The following is an 18,617-nucleotide window of genomic DNA, read 5'->3' on the forward strand; positions in this document are numbered from 1 at the left end:
CCTAACCCTAACCCCCAGATGTTGCGCCCAGTGCGGCCGGCCCCCCCTGCACCCCCCACGCTACGCCACTGCGCATTCCTTCCCTCAGAGAGCCTTTATTGCTTTCTGGAAACTGCAGACTGGGATCGTGCCCAGATTCCCCTTGCTCCTCCACATTCTTGCCCTGCCCAGCAGAAATATTAGGTCGGGTAATCTCAGGTGTGCTCTTTTTCAAGAAGTCGGTGTAAGCATTTACTAATAAAGGACTCCCTCCCTCCAAGGGCTGAGAGCTGGGTTGGTCCTTGCAATTGCCTCCTCCAGGCCGAGACGGGCATGTCTTCAGCAGCAGGACAGGAGGGCTGTGGCAGGAAGTCAGGAGCTCACCAACAGCACAGGGCAGGTTTTGCTCCCAGATGACCCGATGGTCTGGTGTTCGCTGCCCCAGCGATGGGCTGGTGGCGACATTTGGTGCTGTGCCTTATAAGGGGCCAGCCAGTGGTGTAGCATGGAGTGGGGGGCGCACGGGGCGGTTGCTGCAAAATTCCAACACCCAGCAGTGCCTCAATACAGCTGCGCTCTTCCTTCCCTGTTCTCAGTTGAAACAGCTTCTCCATGCGGGCCTGGAAGTGGCCTCTCCAGACAAGGACTCTTCTTTTCTTACCTTTGTGGCTGCAATCTCCTGGGCGACTCGGACATTGTTAGGCAGTTGAATGCGTGGTCCCGGGCACTGGCAACCCACGCTATGCCACTGGAACCGGCTTCTGCCAGCCGTGGACCAACTCCCTTTCTGCATCTTGGTATTCAGGGCACTTCCAGGTGGCCTGTTTGTGGAACACTCATTCTGATTTTTGGGCAGGGGGAGGGGGGTTAGATGCTGTTAAGGACACAAGAACGTAAAGACGTAAGGAGAGCCTGCTGGATTGGGCCATTTAGTCCAGCCACCTCTTCTCGCAGTGACCTGGGAATCTTGATAGACTGCCTCTGCAACTGGAGGTTCCATAACAAGACCCTGGCCGCTGGATCAGGCCAATTGCACCGTGAATTTGTCCCATCCTATTTTAAAGACATCTAAACTGGTGGCCATCTAAACTGGTGGCTAAGGGACGTGGGTGGCGCTGTGGGTTAAACCACAGAGCCTAGGACTTGCCAATCAGAAGGTCGGCGGTTCGAATCCCCACGACGGGTGAGCTCCCATTACTCGGTCCCTGCTCCTGCCAACCTAGCAGTTCGAAAGCACATCAAAGTGCAAGTAGATAAATAGGTACTGCTCTGGCGGGAAGGTAAACGGCTTTTCCATGCGCTGCTCTGGTTTCGCAAGAAGCGGCCACATGACCCGGAAGCTGTACGCCGGCTCCCCGAAGCTGTATGCCGGCTCCCTCGGCCAATAAAGCGAGATGAGCGCCGCAACCTTTGAAGATCCGACCATTAGGTCCAGTCGTGACCGACTCTGGGGTTGCGGCACTCATTTCACTTTATTGGCCGAGGGAGCCGGCGTACAGCTTCCAGGTCATGTGGCCAGCATGACAAAGCCGCTTCTGGCGAACCAGAGCAGTGCATGGAAATGCCGTTTACCTTCCCGCCGAAGCGGTACCTATTTATCTACTTGCACTTGGACGTGCTTTCGAACTGCTAGGTTGGCAGGAGCAGGGACCGAGCAACTGGAGCTCACCCCGTCGCGGGGATTCGAACCGCGACCTTCTGATCAGCAAGTCCTAGGCTCTGTGGTTTAACCCACAGCGCCACCCACGTCCCTAAAAAAGGTCCCTTTCCCTTTCCCTTTCCCTTTCCCTTTCCCTTTCCCTTAAACTGGTGGCCATCACAGCCTCCTGTCAGTGGGAGTTCCACAGTTTACCTACGTTGCATCAAAGCAAGGGATATTCCACACTTCCCAGTGGATTTCCCCGTCTCTTTCCTTATGGCAAAAAGTCAGGTCTTTGCAGGGAAGAGGGGTTTGTGGCGCAAGACCCCTGTAAACATTGCCTCACCTGAATCTGCCAGCATGTGACTGAATCCCAACCCACAACAGTTGTGGCATCTGAAAGCAGCCTTAGTTTCACCTGGGACTGAAATGGCTGAGTCATTTTCAAGCAACCCTTTGCAGAGCAAATAGTTTATTTGTAAAAAAACCCAGAGTGCCATGACAACCTGGCCTTTCGTGGTTGTGTAGGGCGTAGATGAGATAACTGAGATGTTGACATTCTCAGCTGAGGCCTTGGAGGGGTGGGCAAGTTTCATAGCTGTCAACTTACAGATTTGAAAATAAGGGACCAGCAGCCTCGAAAATAAGGGATCAGCAGCCAAAATAAGGGATTTTCAGAGCACAGGTATGTTCAGCTTCTGAGCCCCTCTGAGCCAAAGGCAGAAAGCCCAGCCAGCAGCCAAACAAAGCCTCAAGCGGTGGTTCCCACAGCGCAGCAACCCAGCAAAGGGGATGCAGCAAGGAAAACCACCGTCACCTCTCCGCTGGGAAGCGCTGAGCAAAGGCGAGTCCCCAGGCAACGCGGCCGATTTGATCGGCACAAGGCATGCAAGCTCCACCCCCCAGTCGTTCTGAGACTCCTGAGCCACACAGCCAAGCAACCCAGTTGGAGCCTCCCTCCTCCCTGGCCGGCAGGGAGGGAGGGAGGGAGAGGAGCTGCTTCCTTTGAAACCCGGGAAATTTAAGGGACATCATCAATAAGGGACAGCAGCGGGACACGGCGCTGGGATAAGAGACTTTCCCGCCAAATAAGGGACAGTTGACAGCTATGGCAAGTTTATTGACCTCAATGTTGTTCCCGAAGTGTTGGTCAGGGGGAACAGATGACAGACTGCAGAGTGACTGCAGGACAACAGATCGCAGCAACAGGTAAGAGGGTGGAGAGAGAGAGAGAGAGAGAGAGAGATATGAGAAAAGAGATAGATGAAAGAGAGGGAGAGGGAGGGAGAGGCCCCTGCATAATGGATTGCCACAGCCATTCAGAAAAAAAACCAAAGTTTGCTGTTTGACAGTAGAATAGACTCCCTCAGAAGGTGATGGCTCTTCTTCCGTGGAGGTATCTAAGCAGAGGTTGGGTGGTCCTCTGTCATGGATGCTTTAGTTGAGGTTCCTGCCTTACAGGGGGTTGGACTAGATGACCCTCGGGGTCCCTTCCGACTCTACACTTCCATGATTCTATGTCTGGCTGCAGGGGGGCGGGCGAGCAGCCTGGCCTTTGAGCGCAGTGTCCTTTTACCGGGCGATGAGGCAGAACTGGTAGGGCCGAGGGATGCTCCCCAGCCCCGTGGACTCGGGTGTGATGTCAATGTCCTCGGGTTTCATCAAGGGCTTCAGCTTGAAGTTCTGCAGGATGGTGGTGAGGAAGATGAAGAGCTCCATGACAGCCAGGCTTTCTCCCAGGCACACCCGCTTCCCTGCAAAAGTGAGAAGGAAGAGGGACAGAAATGCCTCTGTGCCTTTGAGGGTCAGGCAAAGGAGGCTCTAATTTCTCCCTCCTCACTCGAACCATGTCCAAAACTTAAATCCAATTTTCCACCTTAAGAAATGGAACTTGATTCGCTCGCAGAGACAGCAGCATCCAGGAGAGCCAGACTCTCTCGGGGGCTTTCCATCCAGTGCCCCCAGCCTCTCCTTCCTTCCAAATTTGGGGCTGGTTTGTTGGGCATCCGCGGATGAGACTGTGTCTTTCCGTACCCATGGGAAGATTTTGGGAGGCTGATTACTCCCATCTCAGCTTCTAATTGCCCCCAGGGAGCCGGAGCGATGGAATTTTCAGCCATCTTCCGTGGCGCCTCAAGCGGAAGTTGCTCTGACATCATTTGAAGGTGGGCTTAGGAATGGAGTCCCCGGGTTGCCCACAGTGGAGCAGACCTTCGTAGGGAACCCTTTGGATCCCTTCCAAGGGGCGCTTAATATCCCCTCTAGGTAAAGGTAAAGGGACCCCTGACCATTAGGTCCAGTCGTGAACCGACTCTGGGGTTGTGGCGCTCATCTCGCTTTATTGGCCAAGAGAGCCGGCGTACAGCTTCCGGGTCATGTGGCCAGCATGACTAAGCCGCTTCTGGCAAACCAGAGCAGCGCACGGAAACACCGTTTACCTTCCCGCCGGAGTGGTACCTATTTATCTACTTGCACTTTTACATGCTTTTGAATGCTAGGTTGGCAGGAGCTGGGACCGAGCAACGGGAGCTCACCCCGTCGTGGGGATTCGAACCACCGGCCTTCTGATCGGCAAGCCCTAGGCTCTGTGGTTTAACCCACAGCGCCACCCGCGTCCCACCTTAATAGACATAGGCCTGGGTAAAGAGACTGTTTTTGCCTGGAGCCAGGCGAGCCTCTCTGGGGAGAGCATTCCGCAAATGGGGAGCCACCACCGAAAAGGCCCATAAGAAGAGAGGACCAGATGCGGGGCTAGATGTTCCCTTCCAACTCTACAGTTCTGTGATTTCCGAGTGAGGGAGGTTGTAGATTCTCCTTCCTTGGAGGTTTCAAAGCAGAGGTTGGGTGACCACCTGCCATGGATGCTTGAGTTGGGATTCCTACATTGAATTGAGGTTCCTCCCAATTCTACAGTTCCATGATTCTCAGAGCCTGATGGATCTGGCCAAAGGAGGTCCATCCTAGCTGGGCATCCTGTTCTCACAGTGGCCACCAAGATGCCCATGATGGGAAACCCACAGGCAGGAGCTGAACCCCTGTCTTGCCCTTACCTGCTGAGAAAGCCATGAAGGCATCGTTCTTCTTGAACCGCCCGCTCTCGTCCAGGAAATGAGTTGGGTCAAAGGAGGTTGGATTCTTGAAGTGCGTGGGATCAAACTGAGATGTGCAGATCAGGGGGATGATGTTGAGGTCCTGTGGGTTGGAGGAAGAGGAGCAGGAGGAAGGCATGGTTGAGAACAAAGGGCAAGAAATCCCTGGTAGACAGGTGTTGAGTCATGGGGTGGGGCTTAGCTCTAGGAGACCTGTGCTGCCTGTAGAAGGTCCCAGTTTCCATCTCTGGGTAGGAATAGGAGAGCCACTGTTGCCCACCAATGTGGACAACACTGAAGTAGGTAGACCAGATGGTCCGACTCGCTGTGGCAGTCACTTACTATGTGTGAGTGACGTACTGTATTTTTTGCTCCATAAGATGCAGTTTTTTCTTCCAAAAAAGTAAGGAGAAATGTCTGTACGTCTTATGGAGCGAATGTGCGGTCCCTGGAGCTGAATTGCCCAGGGGCAAAAAGCAGATCATGCTATTTTTTTGAAAGAGCGAAGTGGGTGTTGAAACAAAGCCGCTGATCGTTTGCCAATTGGGGAGAGAGATAAGGGACGCTAGAGATAAAGGAGGCTGCCTGGGAGGGGGGAGGTAAAAGCCCATGGATCCTCAGGATTTTTGCATTGGGTCACCCCAAATTCACCATCAGATCACATAGCATGTCCATGGCCACAGCATGAATCACAAAAATCACACATCCACTGTTTCCTGGGGCCGCAATGGCGCAAAAACGTGGTTATAAAGCACGGATCCACATGGATCCTCAGGATTTTTGCATTGGGCTACCCCAAACTCACCATCAAATCACATGTCTGTGGCCACAGCATGAACCAAAAAATCATACATCCACTGTTTCGTTCAGAATATTCCCCCCCCTTGTTTTCCTCCTCTAAAAACTAGGTGTGTCTTATGGTCAGGTGCGTCTTATGGAGCAAAAAATACGGCACCTTCAGTCGAGGGGAAGCTCTTCTGAGCTTAGCTCGGTGTGGCACAATGGCGAGAGCGGTGGGTTCTGACCTGGGGAACTTGGGTTCGAATCCCCACTCAGTCATGAAGAAGAAGAAGAAGAAGAAGAGTTTGGATTTGATATCCCGCCTTTCACTCCCTTTAAGGAGTCTCAAAGCGGCTAACATTCTCCTTTCCCTTCCTCCCCCACAACAAACACTCTGTGAGGTGAGTGGGGCTGAGAGACTTCAGAGAAGTGTGACTGGCCCAAGGTCACCCAGCAGCTGCATGGGGAGGAGTGGAGACGCGAACCCGGTTCCACAGATTACATGACTACCGCTCTTAACCACTACACCACACTGACTCTCTGAAGCCTAGTAGTCACCTTAGTTGAGTCAGTCACCACCTCTTCGCCTTGACCTGCCTCACAGGGTTGTTGTATGGGTGAAATGCGTAGGGGGAGGAGAACCCTTTGCACCACCTCGAGCTCTTGGGAAGAAAAGCTGGCATATAAATATCTCAAGGGCTGTCCCGTGGAAGAGGGAAGAAGCTTGTCTCCTCCCGCTCCGGAGGGCAGGACTCGAAACCATGGCTTCAAGGGGATTCCGACTCAACACATGGAAAACCTTTCTGACGGAAAGAGCTGTTCAACAGTGGACTCTCCTTCCTTGGAGGTTTTCAAGCAGAGGTTGGCTGTCCACCTGCCATGGATGCTTGAGTTGAGATTCCGGCATCGCGGGGGTTGGGGTTGGGCTGGATGACCTTTGGGTGTGCCTTCCACAATCCTATGAAATGCCCTGTTTCCAAGGCCACATCATAATGTAAAAGGTGTGGGAATGTTCTGGGGTGCAGGAGAGGATATATTGACTAATTATATCCTTATTCAACTTGTGCTAACAAGTTCCCAAAATATCAGCAGAGTTTATAGACATTCCCCTTTTAGTTCGCAACGGTAACGTCTGCACAGGTTCGCTAGAACCTCTATAATAATTACTCTGGTAATTCCCGCTTTGTTCCCTCTTAAAATACAAGACACAACACAGTCTTTATAAAAGTATAAAAGAGTTTACTCACGTTCTGTTCACAACATGATCCCAGAAGGCAGACAGGCTTAAAAAGTTACATATACTTAGAATCTATCTTGTTGCAAGATAGACCTTATCTCCTCTCTTGGCTGAGAGCCAAGAGGGCATCTTTAGATGCTTCCTCATCGAAGGAAAATGGCAGAGAGAGAGAGATGGCTGCCTGCCCTGTGCTTTTGTCATTACCTGCACAGGTGAGGCCACACCCACCTCTGGTCACATGCGGAGGAAGTCCGTCCCCAGGAAGTTTACCTGCTTGCTGGACAGACATCCCTCCCCATGTTCTAACATGTACACTCTAGGAATGTTGTCATTGACTGCTCCTGTGTTTACATCCCACAAAAGGGAGTGTGTGTGGAGTGCCTTCTGCTAAAAGGACGCATGGCCAGGTCTTGCTCATCTAGGCTAAGAGGACAGAGATCTTCAGGGCTGTGACAGCAGCCCATAGGGTGCCAAGGCAGGGTGCTGCCAATGGGGCCCCTACAGAAGGAGACCTTCGCTGTCACCCATGGGGTGCACCCCCCCTTTCCCCACAAACCTTGGGGAGGGTGTATCCACGGAACTCGACATCTCGCGTGACGGTGTGGGGCACCGCCATGGGGACGATGTCGGCGTAGCGCTGGATCTCGTGGATGACGGCGTCCGTGTAGGGCATCCGGCTCCGGTCCTCCATGCAGGGGCTGCGGTTCACCCCGATGACCCGGTCAATCTCTTCGTGGAGCTTCTCTGCAGCAAGGAAGGAGGGGGGGGGGAAAGGTCTAAGGCGGTCCCAGATGCAGTGACGGACAGGGAAGTGGGCCGTGATGGTCTGCAAGGGGTTAATGACGGGAATAGCCCGTGTCGAGGGCGGGTGGCTGGGAGCAGAAAGGTAGAGGGCGCAGGGGTGTGGGGAGGCGAATGCAGACAAAGATGCCCTAGAACAGGCCCCCTTTGACCCACTGATTTCAATGAGCTTATTGGGGTCCCTTCCAACTCTGCAATTCCATGAGCCTATGAAACCCAGGGTTTTAGCTCTTCCTTGGCATTTCTGTAAGTGAGACTTGGGCAGTTCGGAGCAACCTCAGACTGGACTACAACAGGGGCCAGCAAACTTTTTCAGCAGGGGGCTAGTCCACTGTCCCTCAGACCTTGTGGGGGGCTGGACTATATTTTTGGGGGAGTGAAATGAACGAATTCCTATGCCCCACAAATAACCCAGAGATGCATTTTAAACAAAAGCACACATTCTACTCATGTCAAAACACCAGGCACTTTCGGGTTGCGCTCTCGTTACTTCCAGGTTTCGCCACTCGCGCTTGTGCAGACGGCCAAAATGACGCCACGCGCATGCGTGGAAGCGGTGAATCACGACACGCGCATGCGCAGACACACAGTCATGGGTTGCGTTCGCTTCAGGATGTGAACGGGGCTCCGGAACGGATCCTGTTCACATCCTGAGGTACCACTGTATTATTATTATTATTATTATTATTATTATTATTATTATTATTATTATTATTTTCCATCCCTGGTGGGCAGGTAGGACTGCCCCCCCTGCCCCAAGGGCATTCCTGTGTGAGAACAGAACAGGCCCCCTTTGATTTTGGAAACTGACCTTCCACCTCAGGGTGCCTCATGAGAATTCGGAGCCCGTATCTCAAAGTCGAGCTGACCGTCTCCGTCCCGGCAAAGAAGAGGTTCACCGTGGTCTTCGACATGGTGTCTTCGTTGAAGTGTGTGTCCGGGTTGTTTTTTTCCTGCAACAGGGATATGGGAGGGGCTGAGAAACCTCGACAGCTTCAATGCTACTTGTGAAGAATACAACGCAGGATGCCAACATCTGACAAGGCCCCTCCGGGCATAATTTTCATTCTGCATCTGTGATGATTTGTGGCTATGATGGATAGAAACTATGTGGTCTTTTGCTGTAATGCTATAAGGGAATATGAGAAAATGGTTATTAATAGGTTAAAAAAATAATAATGTTATAATATTTTAAAATTGAAGATTAAGATGAATGAAGAGGGGAGGGATTTGCTGAATTAACAAGTGGAACTGGAATACAGAAAAGGAAGGCGTGAGGAGGTCCGGGAAATAAGCAAATGAAAAATATGTGATAGAAAGATTGAACTGTTTTTTTTAAAACTATTTTTATTTTGTATTTTGTATTTTTCTTTTTTCCTGTTATCCTGTAATTTTTCTGAAAATCTTAATAAATATCTTATACATAAAAAAAAGATTTGTGGCTATGATGATATTGCTCATTATGCAAATGCAGCTTCCACATCACACGGTTGGCGCCTGCAAAAGCATTTTCTGCTTTTTTTCCGACCGGCGTATGAACCGTAGCTTCCTGCTGAAATAGACTGTGCTTGGTTTGGAAGCTGCAGTCTGTGCAGAATGCTGCAGCACGATTGCTGACAGGAGCAAGTCCTTGTCAGCATATAACTCCTCTGTTCACAGATCTGAGCAGGTTGCCATTTCGCAGCAGGGCCAAGTTCAAGGTATTACTGTTAGTAACAACTTGGAACCGGTTTACCTGTGAGAGTGCCTTGTTCCAAATACCCCTGCTCAACCACTTCAATCGGTGGATCTGGCCCTGTTCCAGCTGCCAAACAACCCCCCTTCTGCATTTGTAAGATCTCAATATTTTAGTGTGGCAGCACCTGTTCTTTGGAACTCCCTGTCACTTGATACCAAGCAGGTGCCTTCGCTGTCCTTTTTTTGACGCCTCCTAAAAACATTGTTTAAACAAACCTACCCAGATGCTTAGAAAGTTTGTGCATGTCTTAATTTTAGTCTATTGCTATTTTTCCTTTTCAAAAGAAATTCCTGATTTTTTCCTTACTGATCTTATAGTTTTATCTTTTTTTGGTAGACCGCTTTGAGGTTGTTGCTGCTGCTTTGCAGTCGTGTGGTATATAAATTAGGTGAAGTAAAATAGCTAAATTGTAGTCGGTTGAGAAACCACTGTTATAGAAGCCTCTTCCTGCTCAGAAAACTGGAATTTTCCTGGCTTCCTGGCAAAGAGGGAAGGGATCTGGAATTAATGGCAGGTCTTTGGGATGCTGAGGATACCTGCTGGATTTTGATGAGGAAGCAGTCGATGAAATCCCGGGGGTTGTTGACGTCCATAGTTTGCCGGTTCATCTCCAGCCGCTCGCCTACAAACTTGGCCAGCTTCAAGTAGTTTTTGTAGATCTGGCGGTGAGGCCCAGGGATGTACTTCATGATCTTTGGGAAGCTGAAGAGCATCTAATAGTGAAAATAATAATAATAATAATAATAATAATAATAATAATAATAATAATAATAATAATTTATTTATACCCCGCCCTTCAAGGTTCAAAAACTGGGCTCAGGGTGGCTAACAACATTTTAAAACACTTTAAAATACTTAATTATAAAATTGTAAAACAGCATAACTATAATTAATTATAAAAACAGCATAAAATACAGTATAAAAACATGAATACAGTGGTACCTCGGGTTAAGTACTTAATTCGTTCCAGAGGTCCGTTCTTAACCTGAAACTGTTCTTAACCTGAAGCACCACTTTAGCTAATGGGGCCTCCTGCTGCTGCCACACCGCCGGAGCACAATTTCTGTTCTCATCCTGAAGCAAAGTTCTTAACCTGAAGCACTATTTCTGGGTTAGCGGAGTGTGTAAGCTGAGGCATATGTAACCTGAAGCGTATGTAACCCGAGGTACCACTGTAACAATAAAATTCAAAATTCAAAAATCAATTTGATAATACCCAGGGCTAGCTGGCTGAATTGGTCCTACTTGGGCCAGCGAGGAGGCCAGGGGAGAATTAGCTGTGGGGTCTCAGAGAGGGTGAACTTCATAAAAAGGGGAGGGAAGAGAAGGGAAATAAAAGATCAGGCTGAATTCAAATTAAAGGCCAGGTGGAATAGCTCTGTCTTACAGGCCTGGTGGAAAGAGGTTAAATCCTGCAGGGCCCTGGTCTTATGGGACAGAGCATACCACCAGGTCGGAGCCACCACTGAGAAGGCCCTGGCCCTGGCCCTGGCCCTGGCGGAGGATAGTCTGACTTCCATAGGGCCCGGGACCTCTAAACTATGGTTATTCATGGACCTTAAGGTCCTCTGCGGGGCAGACCAGGAGAGGCGGTCCCGTAGAAGCGAGGGCCCTAAGAAGAGCCCTAGAAGAGGAGAAGAAGACCCCAGTTTATGCACACCGCCCAGCGCATTCCCCACAACTGTCTTTTGATTGTGCCCATAAGAGGAGCCAGGAGAGCCAGGCTGCCGTTTCAGACCAAAGTCCCACCTCGTCTAACTAACACCCTCCAGCCCCAGTTCCCCTTCTGGCTCAGACTCACCTGTCCCCAGGTGGAGCTCATGAGCTTCCAGTTGCTGTTGATGAGGTCCAGCAACATGAGAAATTTCTTGTCCGTGTATTCAAAGCGGTCCCCGAAAACTAAGGTGCAGATGATGTTGGAGCCGGCGCAACTCAGGAAGAAGGTGGGGTCAAAGGGTTTGCCTGGGAGTAAAGAAAGAGGAAGTAGATCTATTGTTTTCAAATCACCTTTTCACAGACTTCTGGTAACAGCCCCAGCAGTCACCCTTCTCTTTTAAATGGACTACCTTAGAAGGCGGCGGACTCTCCTCTGATGGAGGCCAACTCTCAGGGATTTTTTAGCCATGATTCCTGCATTGAAGGGGGTTGGGCTAGATGACCCCTGGGGAGCCCTCCTACAGGTCTGTGATTCCCACCTCATGCTCTCCTGATGTTTAGAGATGTTTACAGTTTCTACAATGGCTGTGCTGGCCTGGGTTGATGGGCTTTGTAGCCCAAGACATCCAGAGAGCAACAGGTTTGTGAAGACTGAAATGGAATAATAATAATAATAATACTTATTTTATTTATTATTTATACCCCGCCCATCTGGATATCCCTAAACTAAGGTTTCGTTATGCAAGAAGGGCTCTTTTTATCTAACACCCGCCCCTCCAGATTGTACAGTGGTACCTCTGGTTGCGAATGGGATCCGTTCCGGAGCCCCGTTCGCATCCTGAGTAGAACGTAACATGTGACTGCGTGTCTGCACATGCGTGTTTCACGTTTTGCCACTTCCGCGCATGCGCGTGACGTAATTTTGAGCGTCTGCGCATGTGCGAGCGGCGAAACCCGGAAGTAATGTGCTCCGTTATTTCCAGGTCTCCGTGGAGCGTAACTTGAAAACGCTCAACCTGAAGCATATTTAACCTGAGGTATGACTGTATAAGCTAAGGCCACCTGTCATGGATTCCTTAGTTGAGATTCCTGCATTGCAGGGGGTTGGACTAAATGACCCCTGGGTGTACCTTCCAGCTCTATGATCCTATGATTTCGTCATAATTTAAATCACAGGAAGTCTTTTCATCAGTTTGCTTTCAGTAGGGGGAAAGAGCCCAACATTACTGAAGAAGAAGAGGAAGAAGAGTTTGGATTTGATATCCCGCTTTATCACTACCCGAAGGAGTCTCAAAGCAGCTAACATTCTCCTTTCCCTTCCTCCCCCATAACAAACACTCTGTGAGGTGAGTGGGGCTGAGAGACTTCAAAGAAGTATGACTGGCCCAAGGTCACCCAGCAGCTGCATGTGGAGGAGCGAGGAAGCGAACCCGGTTCCCCAGATTACGAGTCCACCGCTCTGAACCACTACACCACACTGGCTCTGAAGGATCCAATAATGAACACGCTCCTTTATTTTCTGTTTCTTTTCTCTCTCTTGGACCGGATTTTATTATAATAATATTTATTTATGCGTTTGTATCCCAGCTTTTCCTCCGAGGAGCTCGAAGTGAGGTATACACTGCTCTCTTCCCCGTTGAATCCCCACAACAACCCTATTCCAGAAAATGTTGGGAAATTGGTGGAGCAAATCCCTTTCCTCCCTTCCCCTTCCCCTGGGCAGCCCCTTCCCCACCAACCTTCAGTTTTGTGGAACTCAGCCACCAGGAACTGAGCCTCTTCCTTGATCCGCTCCTCAATGGATCTCTTCCCCATCCCAAAGTTCTTGAAGGTGCTGATGGCAAACCTACGCAGCTGCCTCCAGCGCTCCCCAGTGCCGTACACGATCCCTGAGGGAAAAGGAAAGGATAAGCCCAGGGCCAGTGGCGTGAACCCCCAGTGAGAAGCCCCTAACCCAGTGGTTCCATTACTTTTTCAAGCCCACAGCCCCCTCGGTCCCATAAACTCATCCCTGGCATATCCACCCTACTCTGTCGAAAGCCTTATTCAAAAGAGTGGTCTACACAGCCCACTAAGGGAGATAATGATCCATTAACATTCAAAACAGTCTCAATTGCTTGCAATTTTATTTAAATTCCAGCTAAAACTATTTAGTTAATTCAACCAAAAATGATGAACTTGATACAGGGTTTTCAATGATACCCCTTTTAGGGATATCCGAATCTGTGATTCCTAGTAGGTCAGCTTCTATTTTTTTGCTGAAAGATATTTTAAACATTTTCCCCAATTCTCTTCCAATGTCTGATCCTTTCCCAAAGCCATCCAACTTGGTGGCCACCCCTGCATCCTGTGGCAGTGAGTTCCGTAATTTAAATCTGTTGCTGCATGACTTTCTTTTACGTGTACTGAACCTTGTAACATTTAACTTCGCCAGATGCCCACGAATCCTAGTGTTACCAGAGAGGGAGGAAAGCCTTTTCTCTACCCACTTTCTCCATGCCAAGCATCATTTTATAGCCTGCTATGGTGGCGCTGTGGTCTTAAACCGCTGAGCCTCTTGAGCTTGCCGATCGGAAGGTCAGCGGTTCGAATCCCCACGACGGGTGAGCTCCCATTGCTCTGTCCCAGCTCCTGCCTGCCTAGCAGTTTGAAAGCATACCAGTGCAAGTTGATACAGTTGTACCTCTAGTTACAGACTCGATCCGTTCCGGGGTGCCATTTGCACCTTGAAAAGTCCGGAACTAGAGCACCACTTCTGCGTACGTACGTGGCGCGATAGAGCGCTTCTGCGCATTCGTGAGGTGCACAGAGCGTTTCTGTGCATGCGCCCACGGCGAAACCCGGAAGTATACACTTCCAGGTTTGCAGCCTTCGTATCCTGAAAAAACACAACTGGAGACTGACGTAACAAGAGGTACGACTATAAATAGGTACTGCTGCAGTGGGAAAGTAAATGGTATTTCTGTGCACTCTGGCACTCGTCACGGTCCTCCGTTTAGTCATGCTGGTCACATGACCCGGAAAGCTGTCTGTGGACAAACGCCAGCTCCCTCGGCCTGAAAGCGAGATGAGCGCTGCAACTCCATAGTCGCCTTTGACTGGACTTAACCATCCAGGAGTCCTCTAACTTTACCTTTTTATCATATCGCTTCTGACTTGTCACTTAAAAAGGTAAAGGGTCCATTAGGTCCAGTCATGGCCGACTCTGGGGTTGCAGCGCTCATCTCGCTTTATTGGCCGAGGGAGCTGGCGTACAGCTTCTGGGTCACGTGGCCAGCATAACTAAGCCACTTCTGGCGAACCAGAGCAGCGCATGGAAAGGCCATTTACCTTCCCGCCGGAGTGGTACCTATTTATCTACTTGCACTTTGACATGCTTTCAAACTGATAGGTTGGCAGGAGCAGGGACCGAGCCACGGGAGCTCAACCCGTCGTGGGGATTTGAACCGCCGACCTTCTGATCGGCAAGTCCTAGGCTCTGATCGGCTAGTCCTAGGCCCACAGCGCCACCCGCATCCCTTAAAGTCACTTAGAAGGAGTCTTAAGCCACCACGTCCGGGGCTCCCCTGCTGCCCCCTTGCCTCTTAGCACCCCCTCCGTAATCTCACCCCTACTTGTGGAGCCGCTGCAATGCTTCCTTTTCGAAATCAGCACCCCCCATTTCCTCACCGTTCCCTTTGCTCCACATCTGGACGGCGGGGAAGTCTCCTCGGCCGCTGAACTCCTCTGCCTTGTCAATCAAAGCCTCCTTGAGAACCTGGTAGCCAGAGAGGACCACGCAAGGCCGAGAGCCCAGGTGGAAGGTGTACATTGGCCCGTAGGTCTTGCTAAGCTGCAAAGAGGAGAAGGAAGCAGGAAGTTGTTTAGGGTAGGGTCGCCACATTTCAAAAAGCGAAAATCTGGATACAAAACATGTTGAGCTTTTCTTAGTTTTGCCTAAAGTTGTTGAGCTTCTTGGTTTGCAAACTCTCAAAAAATAAAATAAAAATGAAGTTTTTGAGCTATTTTTAAGGAAATTCGCCAAATTCTACACTGCTGACATGGGTTGCCATACACCTGGGTTTTCCTGGACTTTTCAACGTTTTCCACCTGGACACTGTTTCCTATGGCTCTATCTGGGAAATTCCGGTTGTATGGCAGCCCTAATTTAGGACAGCCGTGGCTTCATCTTCGGGGTCTTCTTGGGGCAAGAGGAGAATAACAGAAACCAAAAACCACCCTTAAAACCTGTTTCTTAGGGAAAGCTCCTTGAAATTGCACCACACATGGCATCACAGTCCTTTGCAAATGTAACAAAAATGCTCTATTGCCTAATTCTCTATTGCCTAATAGCCTGAGAGGTTGAGATAAACTTGCTACATATGATCACTTATGGTGGGAGTGTAGATTGGTGTGAGAAATTTGGAATTTACTTTTGATGGGGATGATGAATACTACTAAACAGACCATTTCTTGTTGTCCAAAATTAATGATACCCAATATTTTTTGATGATAACAATATATTGTCAAAATAATTCATCTTATGCATGATCTTGGCAGCTCAATGGAAAACAGCCCCAAGATGTCCCTCATGGAGGAAAACATGCATAATTTGAGGTTTTGACAAGGCCTGGGACCTCCAAATGGTTTTTTATGTGACTTGGCATTCCTTTACTGCATATACAGCAGAGGCATCATTTTCATGACAGCTCTTGTCACAAGCCTAGCAAACCTGGAACTATATTCGATGATCACACTGATATTTTATATTTGGATTTCGTTATTTTAATCCATGTGCAACTGTACTCATTATGTGTGACTATTTATAGTTTTGTTTTTCATCTTGTCATTTTCATTTGCTGTTATAACTGTTCTCTCTGTTTTATGTTCATTATAAATATATATATATGAAATCAAATCACTAATCCAGCCTTCCACAGCCTGGTTTCACTCCACATCAGCATGCTTTAAAAAAATAAAGAAAATACCTGCTGAGAGTTCTTCAGCATTTTACTCCAAATTTCTCCTCCTGTGGACATTTTTGCAGTTCTGCCTAATAAGCACAATTTGGCAATGCAATTTCCCCTAATGCAATGCACCAGCGCATGTCATTTGCACTATTATTTGCCTTTTAGCGCAAACTTCACCCTTTGTCCCCAGACATGTCTTTTTTTTGCACCCATTGCTCGGCCAGGGAACTTCACTGCAAAATTCAGAGAAGTGCAAATTTCAGAGGACAGCCGTAATTTGGTTCATAGCTTGCTCTGGAAAGCACAAATCTGGATGTTTCATCTTTAAATGTGCACCAAATAAAATTCCTCCCCACCCCACCCCTAGTAAAGGTAAAGGTAAAGGGACCCCTGACTGTTAGGTCCAGCCGTGGCTGACTCTGGGGTTGCGGCACTCATCTCGCTTTATTGGCCGAGGGAGCCAGCGTACAGCTTCCGGGTCATGTGGCCAGCATGACTAAGCCGCTTCTGGAGAACCAGAGTAGCGCACGGAAACGCCGTTTACCTTCCTGCCGGAGTGGTACCTATTTATCTACTTGCACTTTGAGGTGCTTTTGAACTGCTAGGTTGGCAGGACCGAGCAACGGGAGCTCACCCTGTTGCAGGGATTTGAACCGCTGACCTTATGATCGGCAAGTCCTAGGCTCTGTGGTTTAACCCACAGCGCCACCTGCGTCCCACCCCACCCCTAGCCGACACTTAATTGCTTGCATATTGACTGCTGACTAGTTTTACCACTGAGACAAACTACACACGAAAGCATGACACTTGGCCGGTTTTAAATTTGTGGAGGTAGAAAGTCCCAGGTCCTCTTTCTCTGGGCTCCTCCAGACATGCTCTTGTGATGCATTTTTAGGCACAAGTCTGAGTTTCAAAGTTCCACGTCAGAGTGTTTTTTGGATTTTTTTGCCCCTCATTTCCCCCGTGAAAACCCACCAATCCACCGAAAACTGGAATTGCCATTTGTTCCTCTTCATCGTTAAAGAGCAGGTTTTCCTAGGCCGTGCCTAGAAAGTGCAGGGCAAAAGGTAATGATGGGCGAGTCCTCTGTCTCGCTCCCCTCCTTGTCCTACAGGCAGAAAGCCGAGCCTTTTCTCCCTTTCCCCATTCTCCCCCTGGGCTAAGACCCCAAAGTTGGTCCCCGTGCAATGCAGAAAGGCCCTTCCAGCCCCTTCCAACCCCAGCCTCTTCTTACTTGAACTGAAAGGCAACTGAGGCAGAAAGAACTCATTTTCAAGTACTGGGGCTCAAGCCTGCTTAGAATTATTATTATTATTATTATTATTATTATTATTATTATTATTATTATTATTATTATTATTAAAATCTGTACACCACCCTATACGTATAGATCGCAGGGCAGTCAACAACATAAAGTTACAATATAAAAAGATAAACTGAACAACAACAACAAGAAACCCTAGTCCCTAGTACCCAAGGGGCTGCTACTAGCTCTGAAGATCTTACAGCGACAGAATGATGCTTTGCGCATGGCCAGAGGCACTTTCATTGCTCTTTATCAGTTTTTCTGGCTGAAACCCCCTTTTTATGCTTCTCATGCCCTCAAAGAACCAAACTCCTGGCATTGTAAGTGAGGATATAAACAGAAAGGATTGTAAGTTATTTTTATATGCAGAGACGGCAGCAAGAATATTATTGGCACAAAATTGGAAGCAAGAAGAATTACCGGCGAAAGAAGAACGGAGAATGAAATTGGCAGACTATGCAGAATTAGATAAACTAACAGGAAGGATTCGAAACCTGCGAGATCAGAGATTCTCAGAAGACTGGAGTAAATTTACGGACTATTTGAAAAGGAATTGTGATGGACAGATTATGCTAGTAGGTTTGCAAGACATTTCGTAAGGTGAATTATTTGAAATATTGCAAAAAAAGACAATGAGGAGAACTATTAGTTAAAGATAATTAAAGGTAATATGAAATTAAGAAATGCATAATAAGCGATAAGAACGGAAAATCATCAGAGGTGTTGACGAAAGTCCAAAAAAATATATTGTACAGTGGTACCTCAGGTTACATACGCTTCAGGTTACATACACTTCAGGTTACAGACTCCGCTAACCCAGAAATAGTACCTCGGGTTAAGAACTTTGCTTCAGGATGAGAACAGAAATCGTGCTCCGGCGGCGCGGCAGCAGCAGGAGGCCCAATTAGCTAAAATGGTGCTTCAGGTTAAGAACAGTTTCAGGTTAAGAACAGACCTCCGGAACGAATTAAGTACTTAACCAGAGGTACCACTGTATAAGATGTGAAGTTCTGTTGTATGAATGTTAATTAATGCATTAAAAATGAATAAAAATGTATTTTTTAAAAAAGAACCCAAATCCGTCCTGCTTTCTTGCCTGATGTGGAAATTGTAAAATCACTCCCCCGACCCCCCCCCCAACATGGCTGCCGTGGTCTCACTTCTTTCAGGGAATTTATCAGCTCCTTGATGTCCACCTGGTGCATGTTTCCGATGAAGGGGAGTGGGGTTGGCCCCGGAGGAAGGGTCCTGAACTTCTTTCTCGACGAGAAGTGGAGGAAGAGGAGGCACGAGACGACCATGGCCAGGAGGATGCCAAAGACCCCGCCAAGATCTATCCTGGAGAGGAAGAGCTCCATTTTGCCGTCCGCGGTCTGCAGAGTCGCAGTGTCTGTGATTTCGCCTGGAGGGGGATGTTATATGGATGCCCGCGAGACCAGCTTC

General features: G+C 48.8%; 1 protein-coding gene across 1 annotated transcript; it reads right to left on the bottom strand.

The window, feature by feature from the left end:
• Nucleotides 1–2,717: 2,717 nt before the first annotated feature.
• On the bottom strand, nt 2,718–18,576 carry LOC310712836 (cytochrome P450 2F3-like). Its single transcript, XM_083516245.1, has 9 exons — nt 18,335–18,576; nt 14,589–14,751; nt 12,659–12,808; nt 11,065–11,225; nt 9,800–9,976; nt 8,337–8,478; nt 7,281–7,468; nt 4,669–4,810; nt 2,718–3,372 (listed from the first exon to the last, which is right to left on the bottom strand). Exons 1-9 carry the CDS (start codon nt 18,530–18,532, stop codon nt 3,191–3,193), a joined length of 1,503 nt encoding a protein of 500 aa, XP_083372371.1. The 5' UTR covers nt 18,533–18,576; the 3' UTR covers nt 2,718–3,190.
• Nucleotides 18,577–18,617: the final 41 nt, after the last annotated feature.

This window comes from Podarcis liolepis (genome assembly GCF_965112155.1).
Source record: "Podarcis liolepis genome assembly, chromosome: 7".
NCBI classification, from domain to species: domain Eukaryota; kingdom Metazoa; phylum Chordata; class Lepidosauria; order Squamata; family Lacertidae; genus Podarcis; species Podarcis liolepis.

Excerpts from the sequence above, each read along its gene's own strand:
- LOC310712836 (XM_083516245.1), bottom strand. The coding sequence starts at position 18,532 with ATGGAGCTCTTCCTCTCCAGGATAGATCTTGGCGGGGTCTTTGGCATC. Across the intron at positions 4,811-7,280 it reads GTGGATACACCCTCCCCAAG|GACCTCAACATCATCCCCCT; the intron begins GTTTGTGGGGAA and ends TCCAACCCACAG. Across the intron at positions 3,373-4,668 it reads CTTCATGGCTTTCTCAGCAG|GGAAGCGGGTGTGCCTGGGA; the intron begins GTAAGGGCAAGA and ends TCACTTTTGCAG.